The 22,749-nt window shown below is 39.3% G+C and overlaps 1 protein-coding gene across 8 annotated transcripts; it reads right to left on the reverse strand.

Annotated features, from left to right (window-relative positions):
* Window positions 1-1,072: 1,072 nt before the first annotated feature.
* On the reverse strand, window positions 1,073-15,855 carry max (myc associated factor X). 8 transcript variants are annotated; one of them, XM_023271750.3, is made up of 5 exons: window positions 15,685-15,855; window positions 15,375-15,401; window positions 5,549-5,674; window positions 3,762-3,885; window positions 1,073-2,630 (listed from the first exon to the last, which is right to left on the reverse strand). In XM_023271750.3, exons 1-5 carry the CDS (start codon window positions 15,718-15,720, stop codon window positions 2,443-2,445), a joined length of 501 nt encoding a protein of 166 aa, XP_023127518.1. In that variant the 5' UTR covers window positions 15,721-15,855; the 3' UTR covers window positions 1,073-2,442. The 8 variants fall into 8 exon arrangements, with proteins under 8 accessions (XP_023127518.1, XP_023127517.1, XP_023127521.1 ...); XM_023271749.3 differs by having other exon boundaries at window positions 3,762-3,900; XM_023271753.3 differs by having other exon boundaries at window positions 5,567-5,674; window positions 15,685-15,853.
* Window positions 15,856-22,749: the final 6,894 nt, after the last annotated feature.

The following is a 22,749-nucleotide window of genomic DNA, read 5'->3' on the forward strand; positions in this document are numbered from 1 at the left end:
ACCATTACTTATGAAACAGCCAGCTACCACAGTTGAGTGGTGTGAGGCTCATGACGACTGCCTGCTATATACTAGTACGGAGATAAATAGAAACTGCACTCTGTTCGTAGTTTGAGGAAACTGAGATCAGGTTCTCTGTATTTTTTGGGGGTTGTAGCATCGTTTGCACAAGGGTTGGTGATCCTTTATAATTCTACACTTAAAGTATATTTGGCAGTATAGTCTACAAACATGAATTTAAAATGAAGACTTATTTATAGGACAACACAACACACAATTCAGTACATCTCACAGAATTCTATGTACGTTAGGAAAAAAAACACTATTTTACAGTCCATATTTTCTTGCAGGGAAGTTTGTATCTTGTACTGTTTTGAGGGAGAGTGGAGTTAGAGTTCTGAGACAGATGCCTGAATCAAACTAGGCTGCAACTAATGATTATTTACTTTCCTCCATAAAATGTCTTCTTTTCAACTTCCTAAGAAAAATAAGCAAAGGGCTCAAATATTAGAAGCTCGGAAATGTTTGACAGTTTTGCCAAATGATTAACCGACTTTAAAAACAGCTGATTTCCAGAGGAATTTCTTTGAAAGAACATTTAATACTTTCAAATAATTGGACAGCCAACCCTATAAATAAAACATACAAATAATTTAGATGGTTTAGTGTTGATGCGTTGGGGTGTGGAGAGATTTCTCAGATCCAGGCGCCGTCTCTGCCTGAAAGCTGGAATTGAAGGTGAACACAAAAAACTAAATCCATCGCTTTAATAAGACGCCAGATTCACCATGTATGTGCTGCGAGTAGGGTGGCTACTGGTTGTTAACATGAGTCAGCCCATAAGCAGACAGTCTTTATTCGAAACGCCTGCCAGCAATCACTGTAAACCAGAAAAACCTGAAGATATGCTAGAGTCCTGTACACCAGCACAGAGTCCTTGAAGCTGTTCTACATGAAAGTTAGAGGGGGACCCATCTTTAAACTTATGGCAGATGCTTTCCAAAAACACTACTGAACATACTGGTATTTCCTAACACCTTGCTGTGACAGCTCAGTAACCACAGAGAGCCTGTTAAAGGATAAAATAGTTTATTTTATAGTCTCATAGTAAAGGTAGGCCTCAACTTGCAAGACAATTGTTGGCAGTATGTACAACATACTTGTAATTTCCATGGAATGGAATTGGACAAACAAAGACCTACTACACTAATTATATCCTCCTAGATGGAAATAAAATGGAAACAATATACATACACACACATTTCCTAGACACGCAAAATGCTTCCTTTTTTTCCTTGGGGGATTCAGCAACATTGATTTTAACTGTGTAAAGCACAACACATTGACAGGGACTGATTTCGCTTCCTTGTACTGCAAAAGATGGGAGCTACCTTTTGACATTCAATACCTATTTCATACCCTTAAAGAAAACTACAAGTGACAAATTGGCATTTTCCCATGACTTGTGTGGTTACTACAAAATGCATGACATACTTTTGAACTTGAAAACATCCAATCAACGCATTTTTTATTATATATAAAACGAGATGCCTAACGAATTCAGCCACCTAAAGTCATTCACTACTTCAAGCTAAAGGACAAAATACGATACAAGTTTAGGAATATTCTCCTTGAAAAACATCAATTTCAACAAAGGAGTTTTCTTCTTATCTTGTGTTAACAAATGTGTCAGGCAGAAAACATCTGCAATCCAGTGGGCCTGAGGTGGGTATCACTTCATTTGCTCAAAGCATCTTCACATTCTTTAGTGGGGGAAAAAAGTAAGCTACAAATGTTTTGTTTTTTTAAAAAAGGTAAACTTTCCAGGACGATTCATCTAGGTGTCTGTGTGTGTAAATTCTAAACAGGTTTTTTATCAAGAATAACAAAATAAAACAAAAAAATATATAATATAGCAGTGCTTGGAAGTACACCTGGCTCACCCTTCCCCCCAAAAAACAACCTGGGGAGGAGGAGGGGCTTAATTGAGGGTACAAAAAAAAGCATCAAGTCCTTAAGTAGCCAAGCTGCCTCTTTCTGGGTTTTGGATTGTTGATGTTGCTAGGGGGATACCAATGACAGAAAACCAAAAATGAATCGAGAAACAGGGGATGGGAAAGGGGGAAAAACCTGAAGCTCTCTAGATGGACTGAAGCGGTCATGTTCCACCCTGCTTGTTTCCTCTCTCCTGCTGATGGAGGCCGGCTGGAAAGACGGTTGTGGTGGTGGTGTGGAGATTTGAGGGGTCATGAGTCTCCAGTGCGAACCCACCCAGAGATGGAGGAGAGAGAACGACGAGAACGGCGAGGGAGGCTGGGGGTGTTGTTGGCATGAGGGAGGAGGGGTCGATGAGCCTTGAGAGCTTTGAAGGCTGCGTTTCCTCTCACCCTCCCTTGTAACCCTGCCGCCTCGGTCGTAGCCAGGTTTTAGCCGCTTGGCTGTCTAGCTGGCCTCCACACGCAATTTCTTCCTGTTGGGCGGCTCCTCTGCCTCTGACTCGGAGCTCGAGTCAGAGCCTCCATCGAACGCCGACACGGCGCTGCCTTTGGGGTTGGTGTACAGGCTGCTGTCAGACGATGAGTAGCTGGTCTGGAGCTGGGCCGAACCCTTCACCTTCTCCAGAGCACGAACTGCATGGACACAGACATAAGAAGGGATATGAATAGAAGAAATGAGATTAGGAAAGGAAACAGAGTGATGGAAGTAAAGACACAAGAAGTGGTGTATTCAGTTTCAATTCAATTCAATTTTATTTATATAGCGCCAATTACAGTCAAATTGTCTCGAGATGCTTTACAGAACCCATATGCCTGAACCCCAGAGCAAGCCAAAAGGTGACAGTGGCAAGGAAAACACCCTTTTAACAGGGAAGTAAACGTCAAGCAGAACCCGGCTCTAATGTGGGGGGACCCATCTGCCTGCTGGCCGGGCGGGTTGAGAGGGACAGAAGAGGTAGAGGTAGAGGGATGGAGGTAGAGAGGTGGGTGGGGGGACAAAGGGACCATAAAACACACAGTTTAATACATGCATGGTAAGACAGATGATACATGCAAAGTACAACTAACATGGGAAGCATCTGTACCCCTGTATACTGTCTGGACCCCAAAACCCACCAGCAGGTTTGACAGACATCTTATTTCTAATAATAGTAATAATCGCCAAAATGACGCCTTTTATCAGAACAAGAAAGTGTGTGGGCCATTCCTCTCGGGAAAATAACCACAAATAAGCGTAAAAAATATGATACTCATCAAAATCACTTATCTCATTTATAACTATGCCAAAAAGTGAACCGTTTGTGCCAGATCCTGTGCAAAGCAAAAAATTCTGCACTCCTCAGCACAACTGTAAAGTCACTAGTGACTCAGCTATGAACAGCAGTCGTGACAAAAATGTAGGGCTGAACTGCAGGCCGTGTTTACAGGTCATAGAGGAAACAAAAAAATCTAAGTAGTAAAATAAAATATCTACAACATGTAAGGTTAACATTTTTTCCTGTATTGTTAACAACTGTGGGCGCATGGACAAGAATCAATTCCTTAGTGAAGAATTGATTCTTTCACCTTTCTGTCATGCTCTCCTCTCTAGCTGCTGCAGGTTAAAGCTGATTTGTTCAAGTCAAACGTAACTGTTAGAGTTGCAGCAACTAACAACATAAAAACATGATTCAATCCTTGCTAATGATCCAACGTAAGTTGAGTTTCCCCAGCCTGAATACTAAACTGACATAGGTTAAATCTTAAATCCACAGGTGCTGTTACCTTGTTGCTCGAGTAGTGCGTTCTGCCTCTTCAGGTCATCGATGTCCTGCTGGTGTGTGTGGTTTTTTCGTCTCATGTACTGGATGTACTCTGTGGCTTTGTCTAGGATTTGAGCTCGAGACGCCTGTTTGGTAGACTGCTGTTAGTGACACATGCAAAAATTGAAGCAATGACGCAAGTATACAGAGTTCTTATCACATTTCTAACATAAACATTTCTGCTCCTGTCATGATGCTACACAGACTGGCACAGACACCAGCATGCTGCAGACTGAAAGCACTGCAGGAAGAATCTAGGACAGCTGTGTGTTTCTGCACAGCTTGCCTCCTCTTAACCTCTTAAACTCTGCTAGCACTCTGGTCTGACATCCACAGACCAGATCATAACCTTGACACGTCACTGTCACAGTCCTCTCCTCAGACAAATGTACAGCAACAGCCTTCAGATGAACAACACTTTGACAACCTGCATCTCTCAGTTATTGTTCCTTTCTATTATGCTTGCATTGGGTCAATGAGCTACTTGGTGAGGCCACTCAATGACTGATTTGTTATCAATATGGCTGAGTATCATCAGATTTTTTAAAAGAAATGCAAACTAACAACAACAAACCAACAACGCAAATCTCCCACATGTTCTGATTAATATCTCCCAAGATTGAGAAAAGTAGAGCCAAGGCCACTAGGAAGTGAATTTTATTTAAAAGCATCTCAAACAATTAATAATCACAATGGTTTCTAATAATTTTCTAATCTATTTCATATATATTGTATTTGCCTGCTATCTAACCTGTCATCTAGGTAGCACATCACCATGGTCAACAATTTTCTGCAAAACAGTACTTTTTTGCTATCTTATGTGGTATATACATAACTGTATTCCAAAAACCCATGTCTAAATGAACAAAAGCTGTCAAAAAGTTGGAAAATAGTGTACTTCATTTAAATGCAAGAATAGTTTGACGACTCTGAACAAAACATTCTAAAAATCCGCAAAATTTTGATGTAGATCAGGAACTGGATCAAAAAAACACTCCAGGTTTTGGTACTTTGCAATATTTGATACTGTGCTTTAGACATATTTGAGTCTGAGCTAAAAAGAAGTAGAAGATTTAATACCAAGCCATAACACTCCCTGCTTCTACACTGTTCATCATACAAGAAACAATACCGCATTCTGACCCTAAGACGACGCTGCAACAACAGCATGGTCCGGGGAGAGAAGTGGAAACTGAAGGCTGAGACAGATCTAAGTCAACACGTCCTATTACTTCACAATCATCAACAAATATCCCTCACTTCGTCTCTATAGACCCCATCCTTCCTGCTCTGTGCCATTCCTGAACTTGTCTTTTTGGGGAAAATAAAATACTGTGCCCAGTTACTGAACCCATTCCAAATGTTCTCAGTGTCACTGATGTCAAAACAGGAAGAGACCGGCAAAATTTCCTCATAATAACTTCCTGACGCTGCTCCAAGTATTTAGACTACATCACTGCATTGCTGCTGCCAATCTGCACTCCTCCACCATCCGCCCTCCTCCCAGAAACTTCAACTATTTCCCTCCACACATAAAACTGTCAAGACATCTGCATCTCTGAATATTCACAAGAAATCATTAAAATGACATCATGGTAGAAATGCCTTCATAGCTTCACATCCTTAACAGCAGAATTCACATGTAACAGACTGGAAATGTTATACTTGACATGTTAGCAAAATCATGGCAAAATGCAGTTCAAAGGTATCTTGTATGAGTGAATGAGATTTGTGTGCCGGGGGACTTACAGGCTGAGCTTTACCAACCTTTTCTCCCTGCAGGGCGGGTACCGAGTCCCGGAGGCTGTGAAAGCTGTCTTTGATGTGGTCCCTACGCTTGCGCTCCAGCGCATTGTGGTGTGCCCGTTTGTCTGCCTGCAATGACAAGAGTCACAAGGCCTTCAGCCCAGCAGCAGAGCAGTGTGGGTAGAGGACAGCTGTCTCTCGTCAAACCTACACAAACCACTCTGCTGCCAAGTGCCACTCTGTCTTTGAAATCAGAACATCACTGTCATTGTGTGCTTTCAATTCTGTGCGATGATCATGATTTAAACTGAAAATAGATATCCTGATGTATTTAAACCCAACATTTTACAACATCATGTTAAGGCTTCAACTAACGTTTTTTTTTTTTTTTTTTAATTATCAGTCTTCAAAGGAAAGCGGTGAAGTTATATGACGATCGCCGTTGGTTTTTCTGTCGGTCTGTCTTTTCGCAACATTACTCAAAAATAGACTAACAGATTTGGATGAAATTTTCAGGAAAGGTCAGAAGCAACAAAGACCTAGTGACTAGATTTTGGCAGTGATGCTGCTTACAGACTAGATCCACGGATTTGTTAAAAATTTCCGTATCATTGCGAGATAGCAGCACGGCATCACCGTAACTATGACCACAAGTGAACACTACGTCAGCTGCCTGCTGACAATCACGATTGCGATCCTACTACAAATCAACTGCTGTGGACCAGGAATTTTTTTAAAGATTTCATCCGCTGGAAATCATACAATGACTGAGCAGCCTTGGTAGAGTCCTGTGCTCTCCAAGTGCTTTTCTTGTTATTTGTTGATCTGCTAATTATAACCATTTAATGTCTTAATCTACAACAATATAGCCTAAGCTTACATCTTCAAACTGGTCTGTCTGACTAATAATTCAAACATATTTAGTTTACTATCACAAAAGACAGAGAATTGTTAATCGTCATTTATGCTTTGAAATAATATACCTGCTGATTATTTTCTACCTGTTCACTATGAACATAAGCTCATCCACTCTTCTTGGTTGGACTTAACAAAAAAAAAGAAACAATCCACATAACTGGCACTCAGATAAAACTCATGTTCTGAGGTCACTATCAGGTCTTCTGCAGTAAGGAGTAGTTACGGGGAATCTAAACATCACCTTTTATCATCTCTTCTCAGTAAACATATTGGCATTTTTAAGGCTGGTAAATGAGACAATAACTTTAAACAAAATCATACAAATGTGCATTGTTGTAGCAGAAATGTATGCAGTTTGCATGCAGACTTATTTAATTTTAACCCTTTAACATCCTCACCAAGAAAAAGGCAATTAAAAAATTATTTCTTTATATTTCTTATCTCTTTGGGGCACTAATAATAACAATCAATGTTTTTTTGGGTTTTTTTTATGAAGAGACCAAGTGGTTTTTAAAATATTGACCTCTACCAAACAGCTGAGAAAAATTATTTTACCTTTTTAAATCTTTTTTTTTTACATTTCAAATGACACAGTTGTGTTCAGCAACTCATTAGACACCATAATATGTCAAAAGTATTACTTTACCTTTGAAAATCACAGCAAACAAAGGCCTCATGTGAGGAGTGATTTTGCTCCTGTTAACTTCCTGTGAGCAGATTAACTTGCTCTGCAATGCTATTTCAAAACACAATGACATCTACTGGACTTTTTTTTTAGTATAATGTACCTCAGAGTGGTACCTAATGAGTGGTAGAGATGGCTGAAACAGGTGGAATTAAGTAAAACATATTTTTCAATAAGATATAGTGAGTTAAAATGTGCTCTACCAAACGGTTGAACAGAATGTTAAAAGGTTAAGCTGCCAGAATGGCATCCAAAGTGATACTTGAAAATTTGGTCTCACTCAGAAAACTATCCCTTTTATAACATTGATAAGACTAAAACCAAGCCATTTCCGCTATAAATACAGACTATTTGTTGTTTTACAAAGCAGTCTTAAAGTGTGTATCTGCAGCAAGGCTGTGTAATCTGATGCAATTTATAAAAATTGGCTCTGTGATTTCGGGCTTTCAAGTTTCCCCATGAAATGCAACGTCCTTAGTTTACATCTTACATCTCTACTGTTGTCTCTCTACTGTCCAATATAAGCTTACAATCATGGAAAATTACAGAATTTGAATATGCATCAAAATACAAAGAACAATCACAAATAAATGATATATTTTTTGATTCAACTATTAACTAGCAAAATAACAATTAAACTGAAAAAATGAAGTTCTTAGTAGACATAAAGACAAATAATAAATAATCCCTGGAGTCATCTGGCTCATGTACAGTCACCAGTCAGCCAATCACCTTTGAGGGCTGGACTATGAAGCGAGGTTAGCGTGTTAGCAGGTATGTTGAGCCAAAAGTCAGAGCTTTGAGCATCATGAAGGTGGCTCTCTTTTTATCTGGTTAAACCTCCATGGTAACATATGCTGTGCAGCTAACCTGGTCTGGAGCAGGTTATGTTCAGAGTTTCTGCTTTAAATCAGCTGTAAGAAGCGTCTCTCTCTTTTTTTTTTTTTTTTAAAGTTATTTTTTTGGCCTTTTTGTCGGCTTTTTATTAGATAGGCTTAGTGAGAGAGAGAGACAGGAAACAGGGGAGAAGAGTCGGGGGAAGACATGCAGCAAAGGGCCGCGAGCGGGAATCGAACCCGGGTCAGCTGCGTCGGGGACCAGCCCCTGTACATGGGTCGCCCGCTCAACGCGTTGAGCTATACGGGCGCCCCAAGAAGCGTCTCTCTTTAACCAAATCGCTTTCTGAAGATTATTTATAAGTGATGCAGATTTTCATCTGAGAGAATATGTTGCATCTACTTCAAACATGTTGAGCTTTATTTACAATGTAATTTAGGTTTAATCCAAAGTAACATACATCTGAGAGTAGATACAACACCAGATAGGTAGTCGCAGCAGCACAGGACCTTGCCTAAGGGTCCTCACTGGACAACTGCACCCTGACCGAGAACCATAAATCTCCTGTGCCAAAGTCAGAGGAGCTAATCACTGAGCTATCCAGTTGCTCTATACATTACTAAAACTGCTGAATGACAATGTAGAGGTACAGTACGGCACTGTATGCATCGTGTTGTCATGGGAACCCAACATGTATTTGGTTGGTGTTGCCGAAATCACAGAAATATGTTTTTCTGTTTGGTCCTGGTTTGCTGCTCAATCTGTTTAAACTGCTGGTACAGCATCTGATAGAACACAGATTGGACAATTGATTAATTTATTAGTATTTATTACAGAAAATACTCAATCCGTAACATTAATTTCACTTTGATTTGGCCACAAATTAAAGCAATATCCTGTATTATGGGACAGTGTCTAATCTAAATGCACTTCACAACAATATTGCATTTAAACATATGAAGATTAAAGTTTAATAGCTTTATTGTGCAGCCGTCAGAAACAAGAGGCTGCATTAAAATAAATATTACGCATGTTTAACCGTTTTCTACCAGCGTTCATGTCTTGCATCACTTGCAGACGCAGTGCCTTTTACCATCTTACATTTTGTATGATGGTAAATGTTCTCCACTAAAGCAACCTGTGGACTGAAGCAGCTGCACACGATTGGTTCATTTTGTGCGGAAGAACAGTCACATGACGCATTAAACTGCCCTTTTGTGTCAACACACAGTTATAATCAAAAAGCCTGATTTAACAAAGAAAGTTGAAAACTACCTTCATGATAACCGTTAGTTAATTCTGACTGAGAGTTTAGTTTCTGTTGAGCCAGCTTACCCAAAGAAAGCCCAACTATGTCTAACTTGCTTCGTAGTACAGCCGTCTGGTAGCCGTGTGTCAGAAGGACAAAATAAACTCCTGTTGAGTTCAGTTGTTGTGGCCAGAAGTTATGGTATTATGTGGCCATTGGCTACTGGCCCTGTCCTGTCCTTCCACTCCCCTCCACCGTGATACATGCTCACCACCTCAGTGCATTTCTGTCCCTCCTGCTCTGCAGGAGCACACAGATGTGGCCGTTCACATTCATGAGCAGGTCAAAGTCAAGACACCGCAGTCATTCATTTGAGAGATGGGTGGACAATCACAACAGATCCTAGCTGACGATTACAGACTACAGCATGGAGACCAACAAAGGCCTCATGAAATGTAGACTTATGAAGATATTATTGAGATTTATTTATGGCTTAAAATTTGAGGTTTGAAAGCAAAAGAATCAACTTAGACAATGTGCAGTTCCTTAAGTATTTCCCCTGTGCTTTCACCACAACACACTTCTGATCATATGACATTGCTGCAATGGGCCAAATTCTTACTGAATTTCAACCTGCTGTATAATCAAACTCCACATTTAAATAACTGGGTTCATCATGATAACACAATCCTTACTTTTTGTAGCTTCAATTAACACAGACCAGCTGGAAACAGGCATCTAACAGGCTACAAATTTCAATCACACATTCACATTGTAATTCAACTGTAAAGGCATAAGATGGCTGCCATTATCACATGACTAGTTCCACGCAGGAGATCAGTTTGCTGCCTGTAGTTCGACCTGTTTTTAGGCCAAACCATCACAGCCTCCAATCAAATCTGCTTCTGAACTAATCCATGCTGTCTCCAGGCTGAGAAATTAAGCCCAACCACCAATCAGAGCCTGCACAGCTCAACTGATCATCTCGATCCACACACCTCCAACAACGCAAAGACACGATTTAAATATCAGCAATCAAATGGAATGTTTGTAGTCATGAGATTGCCTCGGGCAGACTGAAGACAAGGTAAATGTCATGTGACTTAGTATCATCTGACTCATTTTGTTCCCAACAAACAAAAGCTGGCCACAAGTGACACAACACACGAGTTAAAACAAGCTTCCAGTGCTTCATATGTCTGGTGGGAGGAAAGGCACGTAAAGTGTGACTCAACGTAACAAATACAGGAGAAATATCCTGCTGAAGCAACTGATCTAGTAGCCAGACAATAGATGCTGATAAACAAGAAGTCTGACAAACAGCTTAAATGTCACTCAAATAGAACTGAAACTGTGTAATAGCAACCAATATTGCAGCAATGTTACCCACAACGTGTGTCTTGTGATTACTCTGGCTGGCATGATGACAGCTGCTCCTCTCGACTGTTGCACAAGAGCCTCAGACCATCCAGAAGAGGCAAATCCACCAGGACCATGTGCTCTCAGTATCCCACACTCAGAGAGGAGAGGTGCGACTCCACTCCCTCCATTATCCCTGGCATCAACAAACACATGACTGCTGTTGATGATGTGCGTGCGCAATTACAAGTCTGGTGGCCATTCTCATATGGATGGTGTTAATCGCAAGACAGAGGGGTTCAGAAAGTACACACGCTTAAAGTTTTTCTATCCAACCGCAATACAACAGAGGGCCGATTCCTATTATATTAAATACACTGAACACTCTGCTCCTGTTGAGCTATTTAATTTTGATTTTACATTTAGCATTAACTTAGATTTTTTGTTTGTATTAAGTAAATCTGATGACATGCAACACACATTCAAGAAATGTTTATGCTGAAAACTACACTTTTTTCCAAATAAGTACTCTATACAAGTACCTAATATCAGTAATATTTTAAAAGGATCAACGAATGTGTTCTATTACCCTCTGGACATGAGCATGTAGTTACTAGTTGCTTTAAATTATCTACACGTATTTTCTATATTTGGTAATTTCCCTTTTCTAAATCATTAATCATGCAAAATAAGCTTTACTCTATGAAATAATGAAATAAACCTGAATCCAATGATTCTACAAAGGTACATTTTACATTATGGTTGATGTCCAAAATTAATTTTTTTCAGTAAAACGCTGCAATATCATTACAGGGCTTTGTCACAGATATTTATAGAGCTGGACCTCCTTTTGTGAAACAAAGGCCACCTCAGTTAACAGCAAAGACTTGTTCATGAGATGGCACATTTTTTTAAAGAACAGAGTATGCATTTTACACAGCAAATACATTTTGTACTAATATGTGGGGTTGTTGACTAGACACTGCTGCACAGACATGTTAATTATGATTAAAATTTGACATTTTGTAAACCATGTGTGGCGTAAGTTAGCACACATCTTTAATATGTCAGCTCATTCTTACATTATTAAAATTGATACTGAGGGTCTCCATTGTTTAAAAGGAGTCAGTAAATCATTGTTATTTTTCTCAAAAATAAACTAAAAACTGCTGAAAGGATGATATTACCAGACATGAATGTTTTTTTGGCAAATTAACTTTGTTTAATATATAAAAAAGTATTTTATCACAACGATCTGAAAGATTACAGGAAAAATGAAGTCAGCAGTACTTCTTGTTGATTTGCATTACAAACAGATTTTTTGGTACAAATAAATTTCTACGAGGTCTCTCTGTATATACTGTTATATTGCTCAACTCCACAATTCTAAGGAACTTCAAACCCTACTGGGATTACATTTCTTTTTCTTCATACATCTCAGAGTATTGTAGCAACTTTTAACTCTATGGTCATTTTATTAGCATCTCATTTACAGATCAAGAACAAACTGAGCAGCATAAATCATGTCAGATAATTACTGCAACCTGCTCTGAGAAGGTTCACTAATATTGAACTGCTTCTATAAATACAGCTAGATGTGCTCAGACGTGTTGTGGTGCCTTCTTAGCTGCATGGTATTTGCTATCTGAGTTGTTAAGCACATCAGGCCCCACCGAAACAGGTGTCCAATTACCTGAGTACAACCATTATCAGTTCATCATAAAACTGATACCTTTAGCTGGCCGCCTAAGAGGACGTGCCAGCTGAGCTGCTCCTTCCATTCTATTCATACCTGACCATGAAACATTACATAACAGCTCCGGGTGCCGAGTGGAAGAGCTGGTAGCTGCTGCTTCCAGACGACTGATGGTCATCTCACATTCTCTGCATGAAAGCCTACACTTCTGTTAGGCTGGTGGAGAACGTGGAAAACCTTCTTGCACTAATAATGGTGGAAACACGATTACCCAGACGTAGGCAACTAAGACCACTGTTGCAAAAATAAAACATAAAAGAATACAACGTTTTCAGTAAAGAGCATGCTTTGTCCTTCCTGAAAAACATTTTTGAGCAGAACTGCAACAAGGATTGGTTTCACTGTTGATTAGTCAAGAGATTACTGATATCCATTTACAAAATGTCAGCAAATATTTAAATGTACTCAGAGCCGAAAGTTGCATCCTCAAAATATCTGGCTATGTCTACCCAACAATCAGCCTTTAAATATTCAGTTTTCACAAATATATATCAGATTTAAGAATCTAAACGTGAATTTCTTCTGTTTTTGCTTTAACAGTTCAAATGATCACATCTGTTTCTGATAAATTTTCTGTGAATCTAATCATTCAGCTCAATAATTATGTCCAAGATATGATGCAATGCAACTATACATTAAGTCTTTGTTTCTTACTACCGACTTCACTCCATGACTACACACTGCCAGTCAGCCTCTTATCTCACCTTGTACAACCTACCATGTACAGACCCGCCATATATCACTCTCTATGTATGGAAACCTATTCGGTGTCTACCGCACTGTAACCACCATTGGTGCTTGAAGATTTTATTTCTATGAATGTATGCACAGGTGATTTGATAAAGTTCAATTCTAAAATCACTCACTCCACATTTTTAATTCAAACGTACATCATGAACAGTGTTCTAACAAGCTGTTAAAGCTTGCAGCTGCTCATTTTACCAAATCTAATGACTGCTGTTGGTGTTAAGTGTACTTGGCTCTAGCTAATTATCATTGATTCTGTAAACTGCCAAGACCACCAAAAAATAAATCATGGCTGTTGCTTGGTTTATTTGCTTTCCGTAGCTATTTTCGTTAAATTTCCAACTCATTAAAGGCGTTTTTTTGACAGAAACTATATCATATTTGTTTTGGAAAAATCAAGAAGTGGACCGTGTGTGCTATTTATACAAGAGAAAGACTGGAGCGATAAATCGCTCTCTACAAAAGCAATTCAGCTGAGTTGTGTGTGCAGGGTGTAAATGACACAGCTAGTGAAGACAGGTGTCAACTATGCAATTGTGTCTACACATAAAAGACTACTTTTAAATGCCATTATGATACTAACATGTCCATCCATTATCTATACACCGCTTAATCCTCATTAGGGTTGCAGAGGGGGCTGGAGTCTATCCCAGCTGACTTAGAGTGAAGGCAGGGGACACCCTGGACAGGTCACCAGTCTATCACAGGGCTACACATGGAGACAAACAATCACTGATAGACATCAATTAACCTCAGCATGTTTTTGGACTGTGGGAGGAAGCCTGAGTACCAAGAGAAAGCCCACACATGCACAGGGAGAACACGCAAACTCCATGCAGAAAGACCAGGACACAAACCAGGGACCTTCTAGCTGCAAGGCGACAGTGCTAACCGCTAAGTCCCTGTGCAGCCCTATATTAATATGTGAATAATGTAAAAAAAAAAAAAAAATTTAAGAATACCACTAATGTAACATCGTCACAACTGTTAGCTCAAGTGGCCAACTTTTTATAAATAATTAGGCAAGTTTACTCTGAACTTGACTTTTCTCTGACTGGCTTGTGTTACGTGTGTTCATTAAAGAAGTTTGTGATCTTGTTTAGTATTTACTGTAGACTGGCAATACATGGCTGGAGTTTTAATATTTCTAAATAGCAATACTGTAATTACATACATCCACAGATTCCTCAGCCCCATTTGTATATGGGCAGATTTTTACAAGTAAATTCACGAACACAAACTGAATTAAAAAAAAAAATAAAAATCTGTTCTGAGCATAAAGGCAAGGCAATCGAGAGATTTCGCCTGAGATCTGTAGAAGGGCACAAACAGAAATGTTCCTTTTTTTAAATAAAAAAAATCTTATTAACACTACTGCACGTTCTACAGTTTAATACTGCTATCTGGCGTATGCTATTCCTGCATATTAATTCTGGTTATCTAGCGTCGTTTTATGCAGCCTGTGCAGCAACCAAGTCGTGCAGGGTGTTTTTCTCGCCGGTATGCGATGCAGCTATACGTCATTCATTTAGGCTGCCAACCCTTTAGTGGCCTGTAGAGAGAAGATGGCTCTAATCACTGGCTGCAATACAGGAAAACATCCCGCTGCACCCCTTCCTGACACGAAGCCTTGTCCGAGGTGCGGCTCCTCTACTCATGCAACAGCTTCTGTACTTTTATCCTGCATCCTCGTCACTGATGCACAACTAAACAGGAATCGTCTCGCTTTACTGAGATGACCTAGATGTGTAATTTGCAAATCTGATCACGAGCGGAATCCCCGCGGTGTGAAGTCAATCATCGGGTGAAACGACTCCTGCGACTAACCTGCTGCCACGAAGCACGGAGAGCTCTAAATTAAGCCGAAAAAATAACAAACATGCAACAAAAGCCTTTGTAGCGGGATAAAGCTTTGGTCTAAAAATAGATGTCGTGTCACCGTCTCCCTATGGCCGTGTACACAGGATGGGGATACCCTGCAATGCACTAGTAACGCGTACACCGAGGAACAATCGCTACACTTTTGAAGACGCAGGACTAACCAGTTCAGTGCTGTACAAAACACGGAAAATTGCTGTGCACAAGCATTAATCTAAAACATTAATCTGTTAGCCTATGGGATAGCGGTACATTCATATTCTCTAAGGTTATATCGACCCCCATTGTACAATCTTACCAATATACCGAAACATAAGGTAAATGTGTTCAATTATATAACTCTGCCACATGAGTGAAACATTTTTTTCGACAGTGGACAAATCCCCCCAGCATTACGCACCACAGAGTGATATCTCGGTGATTCTTCCTGCAAAGAAACAGAACAAAAAGTACAATTGTAGCCATAATTGGTCGGCAAGTCTTACTGTTTCGCTGAAGTCACTAGAAAGTAAAGTAATTTAGCTGCTTGGCAATATGTTGATGCAGAAAAGGCTAGTGTTTGTTATTATTTAACTAGAAACCCGATATTATATTGAGAAAAGCAAAGCTAGCCAGCTTATTTGTAGCTAACGCTAGCTGAGCGGCTAGTTCGGCTAAATCGGCAGTTAGCAAAATAACATCGTTGAAAAGCGAAAAGTGGCCATACTCACGTCACTATCGACTTCGATATCATCGTTATCACTCATTCTTCGATAAAATAGTCTAGTTTAAAGGGATGGGCGGCTAAAAAAACAACATGAATCAGTTTAGCACCGAGCGGCGCTCCAACAGACAGACGGCTAACAGCTCACGTTCTGTTTGGACAGAACCGAGGTGGACTTGCTCCACCGTCTCCACGTGACTACACTCCACACACACAGCCTGCCACTGTCCAGCACGCATGCGCAGAGTCTCTAGGGGATATGGGAATTATAGTTGCTTGCAATGCCTTTGAGCTTTTTAACAAAAGAAAAGCTCACTATTTTTTAAGTATTTCAAATCAAAAATATTTAAGAATAGATATGTTCCATATGATGAACAATGGGAACATCAACAGAATGTGTGAATATTATTCACGCAACAAGCAATGATTATTTAAACTACAAGGCCCATGAGTCACTGAGCTTGCTTGTAACGTCACAGCGTCTTTTTCTCGAGGTGCATGATGGGAATTGTAGTTAAAGTCATATTTGCATGTCAGATGAGCTAAATAGGGCTATGGCTGAGACACGTGGATTTCAAGAAAGCACTCAAGAAAGATAAACTCACACGCTCAGGCCCGGTTACCACAACTATGCACCTTCATCCTATTGCTCCTATTATTTTCTTTTTAATTGTGTCATTAATTTCTTTCATTCTATGTTATGTATGCTACCTCATATCCACTCACCCCATGCAATACAATCATACTGAAGTGTGCAACATACCTTTTTACAGTGCAAAACATTACTTTTCTTTACAATTCTCATATATTTTTAAGATATTTATCATTTGTGACATATATATTGTATATTTGTAAATAGTGACTGTTTGCACTATCTTTAGGATTTTTTTTAGACTTTTATCGTGCGCTATGTTTGCATTGAAAAGGAGAAGCTCTCCAATCTCGTTGTACACTGTATAATGACAATAAAGCACATTCTTCTTCTTCTTTCTTTCTTTCTTTCCCCCCGTTAAACCCAGGTTGAAACAGCAGTAGATAAACTGATTAGCTGATCAAAAGAAATTAAAATTTCAAATGTTTTGATAATTTGTTATAGTTACATTAAATATTCAAGCAAAATGACAATTATATGTCTGTTCCAGCCCATTAAATAGACATCTGGTATGGTAATGTAGGACTTTTATAATAGTAAAGTAATTAATTTGGGGTAAAATAGGTTTACAATATTTTTGACACATTGCTTCATGATGTTTTTTTTGACAACATGACTGATCAAGGAAAGACTAGTTGACTAGATATGGTCAGTATGATGCAGAACTCTAAGACTACTTTATAATATACTGGTGAAATAAATGTGCTGTAGTGGGGGTGTAGTGTAGTGTGGGGGCTGGTCTCAGGACAAATTGCAAATAATCTGCTCTGGTGCTTCCTTTTTCACAAAATTGTGCTGTAGATAAGGAGCTTACACTGTGGATTATTTTGCACTGCAACAGTGGATCAGTAAAAGTGTAAAAAAAAAAAAAAAAAAAAAGCAAGCTCAGAGCAGCCTCATCCATTCTCCCAGCAGGTCAAGAGGCCACAGCAGCTGCAGGCGAAACCCAGCCCTCATCACCTCCCTGTACATACAGAACATTAGACCTGCACTGACCTTCATCTTGGGATTTCTTCTTCCACCTTCGAGCCTGCCTCCTCCCCTTTCAGTTTTACTTCTGTTTCTAGTCCTCTCTGTCAATTTTGCCCCCATCTTCTATTTCATCGAATTACGCTGCATGTCCTGCAGCAGCAAAGTCAAACAGGGTCACTCAGAAATATGGTCCGTAACAGTATAGCCTATTTAAAAGATGACAACACAATAAGGCCAGGCTTTAATAATGCATCTGCTGCAGTGAAGCCTCTCTGTCTTCATGGGTGACAACAAGAAACCATCTAGCTGTATTCATGCAATTCAGTTGCATTTAAATTACCTCAAGGGATGGATAATATAACCGAAAAATATGAAGATGAGGTGAAGCACACAGAAATCCCAAATTTTCTGCTTTCTTGCCACACCCTTAATGCTATTTCCCTCAGGCCGGATCTGAGTTATGAAGTATTTTAGCACCATTTCAGCTCGTAGTATTCAGGCTGAAGGGAGGTTCTCAAGAGTGGACATTGATTAGCTGTGGCTGGGACCAGAGAAGGAGAAACTAGTAAAAATCTAGGCTGGGCTGTAATTACAGCTAGAGAGGCTGATCAGTCCAGGCAGAGCTTCCCTCCCCTCCCCCTATATCCTTACAGGGCCGGTCTGTTAAACCATTAAAATGCCCTCCTTTTGTCCCCTTGCAGCATATTGCAGACTATACTGGAAGGGCCCCAGTATGCAGTCACCATTAGAGATTTTTTTTTTTTGTCCTGCCATTGTTGTTGGTGTATGACTTATGAAAAGGAGGAAGGGGGTGCACTGTTGGATATAAAACCAGATTAAGGGCAGAGTAGTTTCAATGAGAGAAGCATCCTATAGTTTCCAGTGCAGAGCGTGAATTTTTAAACAATCAGTAATAATAATTTTAATAATGGTAAATTTTATTTGTAATGCACTTTTAATTTCAGCAAAATCTCAAAGTGCTACATTAAAGATATAAAAGGATAAAAACAAAACAAACAGGTAAAATAAAAAATAAAAATCTCAAGGACGTGCTTAATTAAAAGCTTTACTAAAAAGAAAGGTCTTTAGGCCTTTTTTAAAAAAACATCCACTGTCTGTGGAGCTCTCAGGTGACTCAGGGAGGGAGTGCCAGATGTGAGGGGCAACTGAGTGGAAGGCTCTGCCTCCCATGGTCCAGCGTTTGGTTCTGAGGAAGTCACAGTTATTGGCGCAGAGGTTTCATGTGGATGACTGGTGGCAGAGGAGTTCTTTGAGGTAATCCGAGGCATTGTCATGAACGGGTGAGTAGAGCGATTTTGTACTGAATTCTGAAGGAGATGGGGAGCCAGTGGCGTGAACAGAGGATGAGTGTGATGTGGTCTTGCTTCCGCACTTCCATCAGGATCCCAGCAGCGCTGTTTTGAATATATTGGAGCTTTTACAGGCTCTTGCTAGGGATCCCAATGAGATGAAGGGCATTGCAGTAGTCCAGCCTGGAGGAGACAAAGGCCTGGACGAGTTTCAATCAGTCAATTAACTGTGCAGTCAACTTTTGAAAACAAGCCCATACTTATGTGAAGAAATACATAAATGAAAATAAAGGTGATCAAAATATCTGATGTTTGGTTGTTCTGGTAGATGCAAAATAGACTGATGCAATATGGCCTGAGTGACTATTTTGCCTTACATAAGTGCAAGATTTACTGCTGATACTGATATACAAAGAAAACCTGATTGAAATTATTTGGACAGATATTGTGCTATGAGAACACTGTAACACATTGTCCTGTAAAATTACTAAAAAATACACTAGACCACAGCTGCCAGTATTTTTTTTTCTGTCGTAATTTACATTAGCATCTAAGTACTGTATAATTTATTACAGTACTCTGCAGTAGAATGTAAAGTATAATGTTTAATTTTGTGGGTTCAGTCTGTGTCACTTCAGATAGTGGTGTTGAGTCCATATCACCATTTTTTTTTTTAATCACTGTAGCAAACAAATGGAACCTTGGCTTGCCATACTTGCCATACAAATTGTCCTGATATTAGAAGCTTTTAAAACTGGTGAAATGTCAACCAAAGGCTGTAATTTTAGTGAGAAATGTGGATAAATGCACACTTAGAGGGACTTTCTTTGGGCCCAATGCCACCTTAGTTTGAAATTTTAAACTTTTTTCCATTTGAAGGATCAATAATTTGGAAAACAACGACAAAAAAAAGCCTCTGCTTGAGCCAATCGCTACGGCAAACTATTTTGTCTATGTTCTCACTAAATTTCATGGCTTTGTGAGATGTTGAACCCCTTCACTTGTAAATGACAAAATTTGCAATGTAATAAACAGTGCTGTGTGCTGACAAATACCACAAACAACAATATATATTTAATGTTTGATTTCTCTGATTTACCAAGCCTGTCTAACATTTAAAAATGCATTTAGCACTAAAACACAGAGATAAAGGAAAGAGCCAATTATTGTTGTCTATTAAGTCTATTATAGAAACTAACGGAGAACAATTCAACTTAATGTAAAAAAGAAATATATGTAACAATGGTCTATCTCAGGGCATCAGTGTAACGTTAGCAACAACAGCCTTGGCTACATAAATATTGCTGCTACTCTAAATATCTTTGTGAGTATTTTGTATTTTAGAAAAACAGTACAATACTGTCAGCATCTTTTTTTTTTTTTTATTTAAACAGCATTGATGTCTGTATCAAACAAGCATTTTCCTTTATGTCTGGAGAACTGAATATTATTTGTTGGTCGGGTCTCTGTAGCAACATAATGCTTCATCTAAAATGCCACATGACACATTTTACCTTGACCAAAAAATGACAGCTCCGGATATTTGGATATTTCGCTGCCCCATATTGCAATTTTGATAACATTTCAATTAAGTGCTCAGCCTTAAAGTCTTAAAATTTTGTAAACTTTTCTATATTTACAGAAATACAAAATATTCCCAGTAACAAAAAACTAAAAGTTTCTAATTATTCTGTTACATTTTTTTTCCACAGTCCTTCTTATGTGTATATGAAATTTCGACTATGAGTTACAATTAGCAGCTAAGAATTATCTATAGCTACATTACTATATAGTGGCTTAGTGGTTGTCATTGTTGCCCTGCAGCCAGAGGATCCCTGGTTCATATCCTGGCCTGGGCCTGGGATCTTTCTGCATGGAGTTTACATGTTCTCCCTGTGGGTTTTCTTCGAGGACTCTGGCTTCCTCCCACAGTCCAAAAACATGCAGAGGTTAATAAGTGATTCTAAATTGTCCGTAGGTGTGAATGTGAGTGCAGTTGTCTCTATGTGTAGCCCTGTGATAGACTGGTGACCTGTCCAGGGTGTCCAATGCCTTCACCCTAAGTTATCTGGGATAGACTCCTGCCCCCTGCGACCCTAATGAGGATTACAGACATAATGTCCAGGCATTAAATCTGACTTGACTCAGTGAAAAGACACACCCAATGGACTCAAAACAATTAGGGCAATAGGCTACAAGCAGTAACTATGTTTGGTATTGAGTAAATATAAATTAAATGTGGCCCTTTAATGTTATCCCTTTAATATATGTCCTTTCAAAGACAGAACAAAAATGAATTAACACCTGAAAAAAGATACTGAGTTGATAAGAAAACAGAAACTGCAAAATTTGTAAATAGTACTAAGAAAAATTTTACATGCAGTGAGTAAGTAATTGAGATCTAATCGCCCTCATTAATCAGTGTGTTGATACAGATGATATGAGGATGCAGTCATCCATTTGCTGTACCTGCTAAACCCTGTGGGGCCAATCCCAGCTGACTTGGACCCAACACACTATCACAGGGAGAACATGTAAACTCCCTGCTGACTGTGAGGCCACAGTGCGAACCACAGCACCACTGTGCCCATAAACATGATCCTAAAATTCATGTACAGAAATAAACAGTCCTAACCATAACAAATCTTTATGTTTGATGTTAAACCAAACCACAAAATGGAAAAGTCCAGTTTTAACAAATAAGGGCCAGAGTTCTACAAAACAGCCGTCATATTAATACTGTTCACAGCAAAAGTCACCTTTATTGTGGGTGAAAATGTTCAGAAAGGACTCCCCCCAATCTGCCCTCCCCTCAGTTGTACTGTGGCTACATGTTTGACTGCTGTATTTAAAAAAAAACACATTTATACAAGAAGTTTTTCAAACAAGAACTGTCTGATTTCATTAGGATTGTATCACTCAGTAACATTTTTATTTAATATTTAAGGAAATACCAGCCACAAAATCAAGGTCACAATTGTGCTGAATATATTTTAGCGAATAGATTATTTAAAATGTACAGAATGATTTATTACAGTGAGACATATTGTTTCTTCGGGCAACTGCAGAAGTACTTCTGGGGTAATTCTACTTACAAACCACTGGTTTAGTATCTTACTAATATCATGGCTCATAATCCATTCTGAATGGATTATTGCACAGTGGCTTGGTGGTTCGCACTGTTGCCTCACAGCTAGAAGATAACCAGTTCGCGTCCTGGCCTGGGATCTTTCTGCATGGAGTTTGCATGTTCTCCCTGTGTATGTGTGGGTTTTCTCCAGGTTCTCCGGCTTCCTCTCACAGTCCAAGAACATGCTGAGGTTAATTGGTTATTCTAAATTGTGCGTAGGTGTGAATGCAAGTGTGATTGTTTGTCTCTATGTGTAGCTCTGTGATAGACTGGGTACCTGTCCAAGGTGTCAACTGCCTTCACCCTAAGTCAGCTGGGATAGACTCCAGCTCCCCGCGACCCTAATGAGCACTAAGCGGTGTATAGATAATGGATGGATGGAAGTTTCTGTCACACCAACTTAGAGTTACATGCATTCATTCTGCACTGCAGAGGATTTTGCAGCCTTGTCAGTAACAGCAGAATTGCCAAGAACACAAAAGCTGTCAAGAACCTTGGCATCGGCGTTAGACTGACAATCTGTGAACTGCACCTAATTTGTTATTATGTGCAGAGTTTGTACTTGGCAGAGGCCGGTTTGCTGGCAATCACCAGTGCTGGCGCCTTCAAAATGAGAACATGAAAAGTTCATTCAGCCTTAAGCAAGACTGGAGACTCCTCATGACCAGATCACTGATTGGTATTTTAAACGTATTCCTTTTCACAGCACCACATGAGCATGTCGAGTGCATCAGTTCTTATGTAAAAGTGAAGAATCCTCCTTAAAGAAGTATTTGGGTCTCTTTGTTAGCTAGATATGTGTACCAATGGTCTCCTCTTGTGTAGATTTTAAAAATGCAGCCTGTTGTAGCTTTGATTTCAACTTTTGACCTTTTCCTTACATCTAACATGTTGTGAAAAACCAAAGTCATTTTCATTTTCTCTCTCACTGTCACTAGCAAAACAAACAAAAAAATAACTGAACTAAAAAAATAACAGAAAACAGTTAGCAATGCAAATGAAACATTT

Source organism: Amphiprion ocellaris, chromosome 12, assembly GCF_022539595.1.
Source record: "Amphiprion ocellaris isolate individual 3 ecotype Okinawa chromosome 12, ASM2253959v1, whole genome shotgun sequence".
Classification (NCBI taxonomy): Eukaryota; Metazoa; Chordata; class Actinopteri; family Pomacentridae; genus Amphiprion; species Amphiprion ocellaris.

Coding starts and splice junctions, on each gene's coding strand:
- max (XM_023271749.3), bottom strand. CDS start 15,720: ATGAGTGATAACGATGATATCGAAGTCGATAGTGAC. Junction 15,402..15,684: donor ATATCGAAGTCGATAGTGAC/GTGAGTATGGCC, acceptor GTTTCTTTGCAG/GAAGAATCACCGAGATATCA. Junction 2,631..3,761: donor CGCACTACTCGAGCAACAAG/GTAACAGCACCT, acceptor GTGTCCATGCAG/TTCGTGCTCTGGAGAAGGTG.